The following is a 17,795-nucleotide window of genomic DNA, read 5'->3' as shown; positions in this document are numbered from 1 at the left end:
AGAGGGAGAGGGAGAGGGAGAGGGAGAGGGAGAGGGAGAGGGAGAGGGAGAGGGAGAGGGAGAGAGAGAGAGAGAGAGAGAGAGAGAGAGAGAGAGAGAGAGAGAGAGAGAGAGAGAGAGAGAGAGAGAGGGAGAGGGAGAGGGAGAGGGAGAGAGAGAGAGAGAGAGAGAGAGAGAGAGAGAGAGAGAGAGAGAGAGAGAGTGTGAGAGAAAGAGATTAAGAGAGGGAGAGAGAAAGAGGGAGAGAAAGAGAGGAAGAGAGAGGGAGAGAGAGAGTGAGAGAAAGAGATTAAGAGAGGGAGAGAGAAAGAGGGAGAGAAAGAGAGGAAGAGAGAGGGAGAGAGAGTGAGAGACTGCCGCAACTTTTGATCCTCAGTGATAGACTGTGTAGTTAAAAACATATTTACTACGTATACAGAATAATTATGTCCTAGTCTACACATAGAATAACAAAATCATCACCTTAACCAGATTAAGATATCGCTACAGATATATTAGAGACAAATGTAAGCATAGATATTTAGAAAATAGCAGGTACTGGTACTGCTCAGGGTTCCTCTCCAGACCCAGAGATTGAGATAGATCATCCTTACTTTAATAAGGTGTTGGTCTTGCTCGTTCCTTACCAGTGCCAAAGAGAGACAGATTGTTAAGATATGTTAGACCTGTAATGATCTAGATCCTTACTATAACCAAATACCGGTACTGCTGCGCATTCTTCTCCAGACCCAGGTGTTCTAAGCTCCAGATCCAGATAGTAGATATAGACTTATATAAACATAGATGTACATGCTCTTCTAGAGCCATGGGTACTGCTGCTGCGGGTTCCTCTCCAGACCCAGTTAGATACAGACATAGATCTATATGATATAGATCCTTACTTTCACCAGGTACTGGTACTGCTGCGGGTTCCTCTCCAAGCCCAGTCGTCGCAGCAGGTCTTCCTCTCCTCCCTCGATCAGCTGGTAGAAGATGTGGAAGTTCCTCTCTCCGTTGTTCTGGTAGACCACCCGGGACTTCTCCAGCAGGTAGTTGATGATGTGGCCCCCCACCGGAGCACCCTGCCGACGGGTCAAGGGCCAGGGAGGGCGAGGGGAGGCCCAGGGAGGAGGAGGAGAAGAAAAGGAGGAGGCGGGCTTAGGACTGGGGTACTGAGGGCATGAGGTGGACACAGCATGCAGGGGGAGGATGCAGGGCACAGTATGGGCACCGTAACAATATTATATCATCAACCAAAGAGGGACATATAGGGGTGGAAAGGTGATGTACAAAGTGAAGTGAAATAAAGGTAAAAAGGTCAAGAATGAATAATACGAGGCACGTATTATATATTATATTATAGTCCCTGTAAAGGAAAATGATTTGAAGCAGTGTAGCTGTGCTACACCGGGACACGTGACCACAGATGAAACTTGATATATAGGCCTATTTTAAGGGTATCCCATATCCCAGTCTTGCATAAAGAGTTAAAGAGTTACTGTATTAAATTGCCCTCCAGCTGACATTGTTATCCAGAGAACACTGAAGCCCTCTTGTGTTGATTAAAGCCTAATGAAATGAGCTGAAAGGAAAAACCAAGCATGGCCAAGAGTGTTAAGTGGAGGATACTGCAGGAGAAATGTAGCTTCCTAAAGGGCCACTTTGTCCATTTTCAACCTTAACGTGTGATAATCGGACATAAAAACCACAAACGTTTCCTGTGTCTCGAGAGCTGGGCTGTGTCGGCCCCTCAAGAAACTCTAGAGCACGACCTCCAGTGAGTTGCGAACACAATTTCCTCAACTATTTTCACCTGCAGGTAGGCCCAACTTGAGGAGGGTTGAATAAATAGTGGAGGAAATGGTGTCTGCAGTTCACTAAAAGGTCTGCTCTCCGCTGGGTGGGGCGGTGCAGCCCAGCTCTCCAGGTGGAACATGTCGATGCGTGTGTCCTCCTCACAGCAGAACTAGAGGATGCAGGGTTTTTCTTTTATCCGAGAAATGCCCCTTTAAGTTATTACATTGTTTAATATGCTTAGAGGAGTGAATGGAGATGTATAGGAAGTTAAACTGAAACAATACATTTACTAACTAAATATGATGGTACATGTGTGTATGCAGGGGGATTCAATCACGCTCAAGGTAAAGACAAGAGAGCATTGAGGCAAATGACTGGTGAAATGCCCCTTTACAATAGAACAGGTCCATGTGAATCAAGGAATCCCACTCACCTTGAAGTCAAATTGGATGTCCATGTACTTGCCAAAACGGCTAGAGTTATCGTTACGCAACGTCTTGGCATTCCCAAAAGCCTGGAGACAGAGAGACAGAGAGACAGAGAGACAGAGAGAGAGAGAGAGAGAGAAAGAGGAAGGATTAGAGGAAGGAGGAGGAGACAGAGGGAGAGAGAAAAATATATGATTGAGGGATTGAGAGGGAGATAGATAGAGGGGAAGTAAGATAGAGAAGAGACAGAGGATAAAAGAACGAGAAAAAGGAGGGCAAGACAGACAGCGGGAGAGAGAAGGAGAGAAAGAGAGGTGTTAATGGGCCTGCTGTGCGATGTCTGTCTGAAACAGCGTGACAGATTACAGGGCACAGAATGCAGACACACACTCACATCTGGAACACATCTGGTGTAGATAGAGCAGCAAACAAAACAAGCATCTCCACTAGCAGTTAGGGTTGGGCACCGAAAACCGGTTCTAATAGGAACCGGTTCCTAACTTCCGGTTCTGGAACCGGAAGTAACATATTTGAATTTCGATTCTAAATTTCGATTTTTTTTTTTTTTTTTTTTTTTTTTACTTTGTTAATTAATACCCTAGTTACAGTACAGCAACCAAATTAAACTGTATCAAGTCAACTGAAAATGTGAATAGTATGATTTTCTTTTTGAAAAAAAAAGAAAAAAAAATCTCCTTCGAAATAAGCTGTGACCTGTTTTGACCTGCACCTCAAAGAATCGGAATCGAGAATCGTTTAGAGCAGGAATCGATATGGAGAATCGGAATCGGAACCGGAATCGTTCAAATCCAAACGATGCCCAACCCTACTAGCAGTGTGGAGTGTAAACCAGGGTTTCCGTTAGAAAAAATTGTTGCCGGTCTCCGTGACCTGCAAGATTTCAATCTACCGGACAAATGAGATTAATTCCGGTCATAGTTTATTGAGCTTTAAAACAATTGATAGGTAGGCTATATAAAGAATGTCATCCTCAAGGCATGTATATTTATAATATTATTACTTAAAACTAGGCTACTTTTGCGTATACAGTCATTAATATATTCCAAATAAAATAAGTCCCTCGATACTCCGTGCTGCTGCTGAAATTTTGCAGAGAGAGACGGCAACATTATCGTGGGTTTGCGTGATGTATATCTCCACCTCCCAACGACTTGGTGCTGGTCATAATGTCCGGTGAAAACAACTCCCTCCAAGCACAACTTGACCACCCGAACCGTACCAAAACAGGCCAAAATTAAATAGCCCATGCGACGAACGATTCATTACATTCGTTTCATCGTTGCTCCACCAAGCAGCCGGTCCAACAATGAAAGCTGTTATCAGCGCGAGCCGGCCGCAGTTAGTTTGCAAGAAGCATCCAGCTGCAGACCCGCAGAGCAGCTTTCCAGGTCTGGGGACCGCACTGTGCCAGCAAAGCTGGTGGGTTCTGTGGGTCTGCAGCTGCATGCCTTCCGCAAATCCAGCAGCAAGCTCTCGCTGAGCGAAGCAACGACAACAAACGCAATGATTGTTTCGTTCATCGCATAGGCCACCCAACTCCAGCCCATCCAAATACAATTCAAATAATCAAACTGTGCCCAGAGGGAACTATTTTCACCGGACACTATGACCGGAGAGATTAAATATGTCGGACTTCAACAGATTTTGCCGGTCAAATACCGGTAATTACCGGCTAACGGAAACGCTGGTGTAAACTACACACACCTTCCCTCTCTGTGCTGTCAGACAGGAGTGTAAACTACACACACCTTCCCTCTGTGTGCTGTCAGACAGGAGTGTAAACTACACACACCTTCCCTCTCTGTGCTGTCAGACAGAAGTGTAAACTACACACACCTTCCCTCTCTGTGCCGTCAGACAGAAGCAGTGTAAACTACACACACCTTCCCTCTCTGTGCTGTCAGACAGAAGTGTAAACTACACACACCTTCCCTCTCTGTGCCGTCAGACAGAAGCAGTGTAAACTACACACACCTTCCCTCTCTGTGCTGTCAGACAGTAGCAGTGTAAACTACACACACCTTCCCTCTCTGTGCTGTCAGACAGTAGCAGTGTAAACTACACACACCTTCCCTCTCTGTGCCGTCAGACAGAAGCAGTGTAAACTACACACACCTTCCCTCTCTGTGCTGTCAGACAGGAGTGTAAACTACACACACCTTCCCTCTGTGCTGTCAGACAGGAGTGTAAACTACACACACCTTCCCTCTCTGTGCCGTCAGACAGAAGCAGTGTAAACTACACACACCTTCCCTCTGTGCTGTCAGACAGTAGCAGTGTAAACTACACACACCTTCCCTCTCTGTGCCGTCAGACAGAAGCAGTGTAAACTACACACACCTTCCCTCTGTGCTGTCAGACAGAAGCAGTGTAAACTACACACACCTTCCCTCTCTGTGCTGTCAGACAGAAGCAGTGTAAACTACACACACCGTCCCTCTGTGCTGTCAGACAAACTGAGTGAAAACTACACACAATGACAGCTGTGAACAACACACTACATGGCTATATCCATTATTCATGTTTCTGTTTAGATCTCTCCAATAAAGTTGACTTGACAAAGGAGAGAACAGAATTGTGTTTTTGTGAGTGTATGTATGCATGTCTGGCTGGCTGTGTATTTGCGCTTGCATGTGTGTGTGTGTGTGTGTGTGTGTGTGTGTGTGTGTGTGTGTGTGTGTGTGTGTGTGTGTGTGTGTGCGTGTGTGTGTGTTGAGTGAGGTCTCTCAAACCCATGAAACTAATTGAAAACCCAATGTAGAATAAAAAAAAAAATGCAAGCTTGTCAAACTGAAAACAAGGTTACTTTTTCTGAAAGGGGAACAACATACAAATGATGAATTCCAGTATGTTCTTTCCATGGCCTTGGAAAGTTCAATCAATATTTGTGAACATGAGCTACTCTCTAATCTGAGAAATAATATTCAAACTTGTTGATTTCATCAGGTAAGTCTGGAGATGCTCTATAGACAATGAATGGGGGAGTGATTTTGTGGAGCCACAGAACGTTCGATTTATATTTTTATACCAAAATTAGGGTATAAAAAAGATGGTTTCACTGGAATTCTGTTGCTAGGGAAACAGTCCGGATCCAAATGTATTTCCTGTCAACTATTACATTAGCAAACATTACAACAGGAAATACACTTGGGTCCTTTTAGAATGTTGTCACTTTGAAAGTGTCTACAGTCGTGTTCTCAGTTCTGACTCAGAACGTCATCTTTACCATGAGAACATTACCCTGGGTGCTCTGTCATCTTTACCATGAGAACATTACCCTGGGTGTTCCGTCATCATTACCATGAGAACATTACCCTGGGTGCTCTGTCATCTTTACCATGAGAACATTACCCTGGGTGTTCCGTCATCATTACCATGAGAACATTACCCTGGGTGCTCTGTCATCTTTACCATGAGAACATTACCCTGGGTGCTCTGTCATCTTTACCATGAGAACATTACCCTGGGTGCTCCGTCGTCTTTATCAGCAGACCATTACCCTGGGTGCTCTGTCATCTTTACCATGAGAACATTACCCTGGGTGCTCTGTCATCTTTACCATGAGAACATTACCCTGGGTGCTCTGTCATCATTACCATGAGAACATTACCCTGGGTGCTCTGTCATCATTACCATGAGAACATTACCCTGGGTGCTCTGTCATCATTACGATGAGAACATTACCCTGGGTGCTCTGTCATCATTACCATGAGAACATTACCCTGGGTGCTAACAGCAGAACATTACCCTGGGTGCTCTGTCATCATTACCAGCAGAACATTATCCTGGGTGTTCCGTAATTTTTTTAATCTTTCATTGTTTATGGAGCAGCTTCAGACTTCATACCTGGTGACATCACACATTCACACGAGTTCTAGCACTCTAGTTTTTGCGTTTGGCATGGAGCTGTTCGTAGTCACTTTTGGACTGTATTAAAACCATAGGAATAACATGTTATGGATCCTTAAATTGGGCGTAGTTGAAAGTGCTCCCTGACCTCCAGGACGGGGTTGGACTGCAGCAGGCGGTCTTTGATGGTCTGGACCTGCTCACTTGCAGGACAGGTGACTGCATAGTACTGCAGGACCTTCTTGGACGCCTCAGTCTTTCCCGCCCCACTCTCCCCAGAGATCAGGATGCACTGGTCCTTCCTCTCTGTACGCATGGAGCGGTAGGAGTTGTCTGACACAGCATAGCTGGATGGAGAGAGAAAGAGGGCGAGAGAGCAATGGTCAGACAGACGGCTTGGTAGAAAGAACCATAGAATGATAGTCAGGCATCATGAGACATGTTCATGTAGTAAGACAGACAGACAGACAGACGGACGAGGTTTGACACAGAACCCATTTCAGGAAAAGGGCCTGGTCAGCATTTCATTGAAGGGCTACAATTTATAATTTTAAAGGTGCTATAGATAACATTCAGCCACTAGATGTTGCACTAGAGCACCAGCATGTAATTTATCCAATCAGGTGCATTCCACATGGGGAAATGGGAAGAAGGGATACATGCACGCAACATTTTGGAGCCACCACATTTGTTTTTATGTAAAATTAATTATTCAATAATCTTTAGGGGGGGGAAAGCAAAACTTTTATTCTGCACCTTTCTAAAAGCTCTGTGGATGCATCATAATTCTTGATTACTCTACATAACATTTATCTATAGCACCTTTAACTCATTCATGGCCAACCACGACTATAGTCAGGTTATCTGGCCAACCGTTGAGCGCCAAAACCGGAGTACAGTTTTTTCTTTTATTCGTTTTTTTTTATTCTATACAGTCTCACGGACCTCTATGTTACCATTGAAAGCCATACTGAGACCCCGAGAGTGCAATACCGGCCAGATCCTGCTAGGTGGCAGTATCGCCTACCCTTTGAAACCCTGTTCCAGAAAAAATGACCCCCCCTCTTTGATGCATTCATGATGAAACATAATACCTATTATATACCTTTGATTTGGAAACAGTAGTGTCCAGGCGAGAAACACAAACAACTTTAGCAAAATTCACATAGTGCTCCATAACACAGCTTCCAGGAATTAGCCAGGATCACTCTGAAACTATACAATATTCACCAGGTGAACGTATACATGACAAAATGTATTCTTTTTTACATGTTGGACGATAGATGGTGACTGTCAAATGAGCCATAGTATAGTCTCCATAGCTATAATATAGAATATAGATATAGCCCTGCAAACATCGTGACGCACAGTGAAAATCCCTATCTTTTAAAGCGTGGCCCATTGACTACAAGGATGGATCAAACGGCTGGCGCTGAAAGTGTTAATGGAGAAAGACAGTTAACAAATAGAAGGGAAGGCTGGCTAGTTCTATACATCAGGGTTGTCATTCAGTTGTTTTCATGTATGTATGGAGAAAAGGTTTTTAATATTTACAATTCTGACTTTTTTCTAATTCTGACCTTTCCATGATTATTCCATGATATATAGTGAAATTCTTAGTCGACTAATAGTTATTAGAAAGAGATGTGCTTAAAATTTTTTAGAACATAACTCATTCAGCAAGATACAAAAATTTAATAAACGAACAACATTTTAGTCGACTAAGACTGTTCAAATGCTTTTTAGAATGTCCCAGGTCTTGTTTTGACAAGCTACCACTATGACTGCAAACTATGTAATTGTAAATGTGTTATTTGGGTCGTTACTCTGTAAAAGGTAAGTAGATCCATCTGCAGCCAAATCCCATATTACAGACTTTACTGGCTAAAAAGAACAAAGAGATTTTGAAAGATATTTTTTTTCCATATCTAAAACCCTTTGAACATTAATTCAATAATTTTCCGTAAACTTTCCAGGCTTGGAAAAACTTCCAAACTGATGGAAGGAAATTACTTTCTGAATTGGTTTAATTGAAATTGAATGTGTGTTGAGTCGACCCAGCCATGCACATAATCCATAACTACGGACACGGATCATTCTTCATCCATGACGGGTCCGTGTTCAATGATTTATCACTTTGAAGTTCTTGGGGAAACTCCTCTCTGGAAAGTTGTACGGGACTTTAACAATACTGCTGTGTGTGTGTGTGTGTGTGTGTGTGTGTGTGTGTGTGTGTGTGTGTGTGTGTGTGTGTGTGTGTGTGTGTGTGTGTGTGTGTGTGTGTGTGTGTGTGTGTGTGTGTGTGTGTGTGTGTGTGTGTGTGTGTGTGTGTGTGTGTGTGTGTGTGTGTGTGCGTGCGTGCGTGTGTGTGTATAGATGGAAAGACAAATGATGGTGGCAACACTTGACCATTTCTCTATGAATCATAATGTTCCAGAGTGGAGAGCACTGTATTAGTTACACTATCATGTATCAACCTCTGGCCCGCTATCAGTGGTCTCATGTTGTTTCAGACTGGCAGAACCCACTACTGAGACCGGCAGGCTAATGGCTGGCAGATAAGGCTACAGGCCGCAGGAACGCTGTCGGGAGCGGTGGGTCAGGCTCAGGTCAGAGGGATGTCCTCTCCTTTCAAGGGAGGAAATCTCTCGCCTGGTACCACCACTCGCTCACTCCGTCTCCATCCCTCCCCGTTTGCCCCTTGCCAAAACACATCTCTCTTTCCTCTCACTAGAGACTCAAAACATTTGGCCACATGCTTGAGCGGCGAGGAGGGGAAAAAACACTGCTGCAAGAGCCGGAGCGAGAAAGTTAGCGAGAGACGTCGGAATGTTGAGCTCATGCCGCTCCGAATCTCCATAATGCGCTCCATTGTTTTGACCGGTCCCGAGAGGATCCGGCAGGGAATTCCCTCACCGTTTCCCCGACAACCCTTTAAAACATAGACACCCACTGCGTGTTTGAAATGACGTCTCTCGCGAAATCTCGCACAGACAAGATGGATAGAGAAGTGGCCGATCCACGAGAGACGGATTACGAAGCCGATAGTTGGGGCGGTCCATCGATTGTGGCACTCTTCCAAAGTTCCAATGACGCACGCACCGCGCGCACACACACACACACACAGACAGACAGACAGACAGACAGACAGACAGACAGACAGACAGACAGACAGACAGACAGACAGACAGACAGACAGACAGACAGACAGACAGACAGACAGACAGACACACAGACACACAGACACACAGACACACACACACACACACACACACACACACACTTTGGAATGTAGGGTCAACAAACATTATGTCATTCTACAACAAACATTATGTCATTCTACAACAAACATTATGTCATTCTACGTGACTCCTAGCGTGGACATTGGTAGCGTCCAGGGCCCTCATTTATCAACGTTGCGTATGCACAGATATGTGTGTAACCCGTGCATACGATCATTTCTAAGCAAAGTGTGGGACTTATCAAATTGAACTTGTGCTTGACTTTGTGCGTATATCTACGCACAGCTCGGAGCATGTGTACCTGCCGCCCAGTGGTAGAATATGAATATTACAACGCGGAAATAAGTTTCCGTGCATTAGTTTCAACACTGGCGTGTTCTGTATGGCCCGTAATTCATTATAGTTCATTGTAAAATAGCAACAGTAGTGTAATTATGGTCAAAACCCTATAAATAGCATTTGGAATAATAGGCATTTCTCTCCGAATGAATGCAGCATGGTTTACATATAGCGTTATCGGAATATACGGGGTGTACTGACTGCGCTCCACGTAACTCAACTCGCTATTATTTTGCGCATAGATTGCAGAAATACGGGAACGTTTTGATTATATTTTAAAGGCTTTGCCATAACGTTAAACGAAACAAGTGGAATTTCGAAGCTGTAAGCAGAATACAAGTCATATGAACACCCACGATAGTGTTCTTCCCCCTTCCTACTGTATAAGAATTAAAAACGCATTGCAACGAGAACAGAGGTTATTTGTTGAGTTTATGTGTATACAAAACCCTTGCAATAAATGTGTCTGAAAAGCATACATGCTCTGGATACAGAGCATATCGTGTGGGTGATATGACTTGTATTCTGCTTACAGAATTCCACGTATTTAGTTTTACAATGTCAAAGCCTTTTAATATAAATCAAAATGTTCCCGTATTTCTGCAATCTATGCACAAAATAATAACGAGTTGAGTTCTAAGAAAGAACGTATTACATGCTGGGTAGGCTGATAGAGTAAACTATGATATGAATATGAATATGAATATGATATGATATAAGGTATACACTGGTCCGTCCGCGAGGATAGCGAGGAGTCGGATAGCCATTAAATGCCATTTGAGAATATAGGCTATTAATGCAAAGCGACGGCCTATAGCCTATACATATTATTTAATGTTTTCATAAGCGTAAAGATACAACAGCTAGATTAATGATCAAGTTAGTTTACTGTATGCAGGCTTCGCAGGGCTGTGCCATGTGTTATTATATATGCGCAAGTTACTGTTGCATAATGTAGGCTATGGCTGCTATTATATGTAATTCATATAGGCTACCTATACCCAATACCGACAACAAAATAGATTGTATGCCTCTAGTACAAATCATATTATACCCGGTAGCCAATCGAACTAAACGAATAAAGGCATTCATATTCATATAATCAATGCCAAACAGTGGTTATCGAACGGTCTTTATTAGTATTTTGAGCTGTCCAGGCAGAATTGCAGCAATGATCTTAGGGAGTCGTTGATATCTGACATCACCATGTACAAGTCCGCCAGCCTTTTATTTATCCCATAACACGGGTTGTGTCTTCTTGGTTCGGCAGCGCCTCCGTGAACAATCTCTTGTGGAGTTTCTCAGAGTTCGCTCGGATCAGTCCATTATTTCACATCCCATGGGGGGTGTTTCATGACCATATATGGATAATCATGCACGAGCATTGACGGTAGAACAAAGAGGTATTTATCAACACGGAGGAGCGTAGGACCCGTGTACGCACGGTTGATAAATCCCAATATTTCTGTGCGTACACACATTCTAAATTCTGTGCTTACGTACGAAAATAGAACACTTTCTAAGAATTGTTGATAAATGAGGGCCCAGACGCGTGTAGCCTTTTTACAAGGCATCCGCGTTTCCGGCGCTCTGATTGGCCAGGGCATGTGACATGTGCGCCCAATAGTGTGTTTGCCCATTTCCGCGTCGAACAGCCTGCAAACTACCTGGCGTTCTATCGCCATGCTCTAAGACAAACTCTAACCTTAACCAACTTCGAAAGAGTGCCTAAGCTTAACCGGTGTAGAAACTTGCCGTCCCACGATTGGCGCTCATGTCACATGACCTGGCCAATCGGAGCGCAAAACGGGAACCCGGAAACGCAGATGCGTTGTAAAAAGGCTTCAAGCGGCCCAGACATGTGAGTTGAGGTAGTGGCTGAGATGTTTCTCACTCTGACTTTAGAATGTCTTACCTCACTGTTGGGAATTCTGGACACTTCACTTCCCTACATGTATCTGAAACCTGCATGGAAATGACACCCATTTTAAGGATTCCCATGTTCTTCCTAAACCAAGAAGACACTTCAATCATACATCACTCACTCTTTTCTAAAAGGTAGAAATCAGAGAGAAGCCTCTCTGTGATGTCTCATGGATTTAAAAGCTGGGGCATTGACAATGAATGGGACTCTGTGGGTCCATAACATGTTTGTGTGATCTCTTACACACAAATTATGTTTACATTTTGGTTCAGACCCGTTAGCAACACTATGGGAGAGGTCTTGGAGGATGTTTAGTTTGACTAGACTTTCCCTCCCTTTATCAGGGGATTCATACATCTTTACCATTCTTTCGCTCTCCTCTCTCTCATGTGGTTCTTGACCGTATAGTGAGCACTCATCACATATTTTACCACATGGGGATAAAACCAGAGGTAGAAGTGAAAGGGGATTATTCTCCTACACCAGTCATATTATCATCCATTATCCGGCACCAGTTATCATTCATTCTCCTATACCAGTCATATTATCATCTATTATCCTACACCAGTCATGTTATCATCCATTCTCCTACACCAGTCATGCTATCAAACATTCTCCTACACCAGTCATGCTATCAAACATTCTCCTACACCAGTCATGTTATCAAACATTATCCTACACCCGTTATAGGGCTGGGTGATAAAACGATAAGTATTTGTGTAATTGATTATAAAAATTTTGTCATGCACACTACAGTGGTCAACTATTTCATAAAAAAATACAGATTATTATACAGCGCGGTCTTAAACAAAATATTCTGCCTCTTCTCCAAGCTTGACAAATAAAGTGTGCTACAAAAAAAAGTTCCCTTCCTGAAGCACAACCTCGAGTTTTTCATATTCATCCAGCTCAAATAAATCAATAGTTCGGAGGACATTTGACTAAAAAGTACATCCCTTATGGCCTCGTAGACAGAAATTAACCTAATTCTCAATTTCGCCTAGCTCAAAGTCTGTCCTCCTCTGAAGTGACTAGTGGTAATGTTCCTGAACGGATCTGTCTTTTGTTTGAATTATACTTCACAGAAGGTTCTGCACTGTAGCTATTCACGAGACAATGACTGTGTGCGTGTGCGTGTGTGTGTGTGTGAGAGAGAGAGAGAGAGAGAGAGAGAGTGAGTGAGTGAGTGAGTGAGTGAGTGAGTGAGTGAGTGAGTGAGTGAGTGAGTGAGTGAGTGAGTGAGTGAGTGAGTGAGTGAGTGAGTGAGTGAGTGAGTGAGTGAGTGAGTGAGTGAGTGAGTGAGTGAGTGAGTGAGTGAGTGAGTGAGTGAGTGAGTGAGTGAGTGAGTGAGTGAGTGAGTGAGTGAGTGAGTGAGTGAGTGAGTGAGTGAGTGAGTGAGTGAATGAGTATGTGAGTGGGTGTGTGCGTGAGAGAGTAAGTGAGTGATAATGTGTGTGGGTCTATGTGAGTAAGTGAATGAGAGTGGTTGTACAGTATGTGTGTGTGTCTATGTAAGTGAGAGCAAGTGAGTGAGCGAGCGAGCGAGAGAGAGAGAGAGATAGTAAGTGAGTGAGAGTGTGTGTGGGTCTATGTGAGTAAGTGGGTGAGTGAGTGAGAGTTCAAGTTTCTTTATTAGTTGTCATACAAAAATACAGAATACTTTTATATGAAATGCTTCTTTCTGTTTCGCTCCTGAGAGTGTGCTAGATAGAAATAGATAAGTATAAAATAAGTATAACATAGAAAGTCAAGTATGTAGACAAGTGTAAACAAAACAAAAGTGTTCAATATACATATATACAATATACAATGCAGAGTAGAGAAAAAGTAACTGAGTTACAATACAATATACAGTACAATGCAGAAATGGGATGAGGTACAACTTAGGGTAAGGTGCAATGAGGTATGAGTTGTAGTGCAAATCTCTTTACCAATAAATATAAAGTGTGTTAAAGTGTCTAAGTGGGTAAAGTGGGTGCTACAGTGAGTTGTTTATTTAAAGTGAGTGTGTACAGATGTGGATGTGTGTGCTGTGAGTGTATTTGATGGTTTGTTACATAGTGTTATTGTCGTTGAGCATCCTGATGGCTTGGGGATAGAAGCTCCTTCTGAGTCTCTCTGTGCTTGCCATGAGACTCCGGTATCGCTTGCCTGACCGCAGCAGTTCAAAGAGGCAGTTGTTTGGGTGGCTAGAGTCTTTGATTATTCTCTTAGCCTTACCCCTGCAACGCTTGTTGTAAATGTCTTGGAGAGTGGGAAGCCCACCTCCAATTGTGCGTTCGGCTGAACGGGCCACTCTCTGTAGTCTGCTACGGTCTTGTGCAGTGCTATTCCCAAACCAGGAGGTGATATTGCCAGTCAGGATGCTCTCTATTGTGCATGAGTAGAAGTTCTTGAGGATCTTCTGACTCACGTGTGTGTGTGCGTGTGCATGTGCGTGTGTGTGTGTGTGAGTGAGTGATAGTATGTGTGGGTCTATGCGAGTAAGTGGGTGAGTGAGTGAAAGTGGTTGTATGTGAGTGTGTGAGTAATGTTCCTGAACGGATCGGTCTTTTGTTTGAATTATACTTCACAGAAGGTTCTGCACTGTAGCTATTCACGAGACAATGACTGTGTGCGTGTGTGTGTGTGTGTGTGTGTGTGTGAGTGAGTGAGTGAGTGAGTGAGTGAGTGAGTGAGTGAGTGAGTGAGTGAGTGAGTGAGTGAGTGAGACTCACAGGTGTGGTGAGACCTCATAGAAGTTGACTCCTCGATACCGCTCCATGTGGTTCTTGGTGTAGATCTCCAGGTCCTTGTATGGGTTAACTGACACCAGCACCGACCCAATGTACGTCTGATGGAGAACAAAAGAAACTGGATGTTATTAGAAAACTGTATTAAATCAAATCAAATCAAATAAAAATCTATTTGTAAGGCCCGACAACACACGTTAATGTCCCCATGGGCCGGACACATCTTCTTTAAACAAAGAAACATCACAATGAATCAAGAACAAAACTAAAACACCATGAAATCCAAAATAAAATGTTAAATAAATAAATGAATGCAACACTCCCAGACATACCCCTCAAGAAGGTAAGGAAAAACTCATCGATCTTAAGGAGCCGTAGTCGACTGCCAACCTCTTAGTCGAATGCAAAAATAAATATATATATATTTTATTTAAAAAAAATTATTCTTTCCAAAAGCAAAGAGGCCTAGAAGCGTGGCTAACGCTAATGGTGTGCATACCAGCAAGGCTAACTGTCTAAGAAAACGGGCACAGAGGCACTGAAAGAGGATTTCACCTGTCTAATGAACACACTAGACTAGACAAATAAAGATGTATCCATCAGTGGACCAATTGCATGGTTTCGCAGAGGACAAGAAGCCTTCCGTCGACTCCTTCAGACATTAAGCACCCCCCACAGCCCAAATGGAATAATACAAAAACAATATATATATATATATATATATATATATATATATATATATATATATATATATATATATATATATATATATATATATATATATATATATATATATTGTTTTTGTATTATTCACACACACACAATATATAATATTAACTACCAGTCGACTATCGTCAAATTTCGGCCAATCAAAGTTGCCTAGATCCAAATCCTTAGTCGGGGACAGCCCTAGGCCACACCCATTACACCACACCCCCTTTTATCCAATTGGCATGAACACACACACACACACACACACACACACACACACACACACACTAAGGCTGAGCCCGAATGTTTGAACGTTCCGTTAACATTCAAATTCTAAATCCAAAAAAAAAAAAAAAAATTGTCTATTCATTCTGTTTAAACCAATGGGGTTTTTCTTCACAGTTGCAGATAAAGATTAGGCTACACTAATATTATACTATTAAAAAAAAACTGCTGATTTATATTCATTAAAAAAAGTTGATTTAATAAAAAAGAAAGACTAATTTAATCAGATTAATAACTTTATTCAAATTGAGGATTTAGTTTGAAGATATTTATAAAAAAAAAAATATATATATATACTAATCAACTAAAATGACCTCATTATTTATGTAGATCTAATTATTATCGATGTAGAGGGGGCATGCCACTGTATATCTACCTACTGCTCTTCCATTGTAGGCAGTCACAAGGAAATCACACACATACACCCCCTCCTCCCCCCCCCAGCACGTCGACCTTGCAGTAGGCCTACTGCTACTCACGTAGATGAGGTTCTCCTTGAAGCGCTTGCGGAGGTTCTCGATGAAGGCAGCCTCGCTGGTGTAGTTCTCCAGAAGGACAAAGTCCTGGACACCCACCCGATCTCTGGCCGTCAGGGCGGACTCCATCATAGCCCGCACCCCGTCACAAGACACCACCTACAGGGACGGAGGACGTGAAGCGGGGTTCAGCACATTCCGAAACATAAAGTACACTAAAAACAAGCGCAAATTCACAATAGCTGAGACCACGTGTACACGTACACACACACACACACACACACACACACACACACACACACACACACACACACACACACACACACACACACACACACACACACAGTGTATATAGCATCAAAAAGCTACCAATTTGTTTTCCTATTCATTCATTTGTTCCCTAAAAAGTTCCTTTTAGTGGTCTTTTAAGGGGAAACACATGACACAACATCATCATCTGACCTGTGCCCCAGCGGAGACATATATAAACTCTAAGTTATGGAACTATAATATAGAAAGAGCAAAAAGCACAATCTCTCCACATCACCAACACACCATCCAGACACAGTGAGGAGGGAGGGAGGGAGTGAGAGGGGAGAAGGAGGACGGTAATGAGAACCATGAGCCAGACCACCAACAAACCAATGACCAGAGGCTCAGCTTCTTCCCCCAGGCCATCAGAGCCTTGAACACTGAACTCTCCACACACAAGCACACATGAGCACACACACACACTGTACACGCTCACACACTAGCAGCCACTTTAACATGAGCACACACACACTCATGCTGCACACGCTCACACTTATGGTCACTTTACAAAAGGAAAGGTCACTTTAAGAATAGTATAGTATAACTTGATTGTATAATATAGCATTGTATAGCAGTGTACATAAAGACCCAGTGCCTCATCCGTAGCTAACAGTGTATTGCACTACCACAGGACCTAGCATGTTCTACCATGCTCTGTAAATAACTCATGTACATATACCGATATGCCCTACTCTGTTTACTTGTTTTATTGTCGTTCTATTGGATTCTATTATATATTATTACTATTGTATTTGCACATCGTTGCGGGCAAGACCACCCGCATTTCATTGTATACTCGTATGCCGTGACAAATAAAACTCTTGACTTGACTTGACTTGATATCACCATTAGTTCATAGCACTCGCACATCAGACACAGAATGACCAATAATACAAGCAAAGGAATAGGAAGTGATGGCTGGACACTGGAGTCTAAACTTTGATGTACAGTAAGAGGAGGAAGCAATGAAGTTCTGTGACTCTACGGATGATGACTTGACGGAGACAAGACCAGTCCTCGTCAGAGAATAGAACTAACATTGTGTGAAAGGACACCTCAATAAAGTTAATTCAACTTTCCCTGTGCCATAGGCTATCATAACATCCTTTAGGGCTTAGAGACCCCCCCCCCCCCCCAAAGTACTTCCAACTCACAACAGTGTACATTTACACCCAGTAATACTAGTTACTGTTTAAACTTTAAATTAAATAATTAATTCTGCTTATCAAAACACATTCACACATACAACTGACAATCACACGTGTTATCTGGAGCTTATTCCTGAGTTTTCTTTAAAAGAACACTTTACTTTTTACTGCCTCTAGAAATAGAGGTGGAGGGAAAACCCCAGGATGGACTAAAATAAAAAAAATCACTTTGACCAAAATGCAACTAAAAGGCTCCACCCAGAGTCCCACATCTAAAATTACAACTCAATCTGACACCAAAAGTTCTGCTATACGCAACTTACATCCTTCAGCTCGTCGATGCGTTTGCCCAAATAGCCATGTTCTACAATGGAGGCTTGAGTTTTGCGCATAAGATCTCGGATATTCCCCAAATCCATGTTAGGACGTGCTGTACTGGACAGTGCAGCAGTACAGTACAGGCAGGAAGACACAACAGTACAGTACACACAGAGTACAGCAGGTGCATATGTTGTTGTTTTGTTACACAGTACAGTAGTTGCCAACCCTCTA

General features: G+C 42.8%; 1 protein-coding gene across 1 annotated transcript in view; it reads right to left on the bottom strand.

Moving 5' to 3' along the window:
- Positions 1–17,795, bottom strand: part of myo1cb (myosin Ic, paralog b) — a 149,231-nt gene that overhangs the window by 54,491 nt on the left and 76,945 nt on the right. The window contains 5 exon segments of the mRNA XM_084319539.1: positions 882–1,061; positions 2,210–2,290; positions 6,223–6,421; positions 14,297–14,412; positions 15,787–15,942. Coding sequence (XP_084175665.1) covers positions 882–1,061; positions 2,210–2,290; positions 6,223–6,421; positions 14,297–14,412; positions 15,787–15,942 — 732 coding nt within the window.

This window comes from Notolepis coatsorum (genome assembly GCF_963971535.1).
Source record: "Notolepis coatsorum genome assembly, chromosome: 1".
NCBI lineage: Eukaryota > Metazoa > Chordata > Actinopteri > Aulopiformes > Paralepididae > Notolepis > Notolepis coatsorum.
The sequence above is the reverse complement of the archived record's forward strand: the minus strand, read 5'-3'. Positions and strand labels throughout refer to the sequence as shown.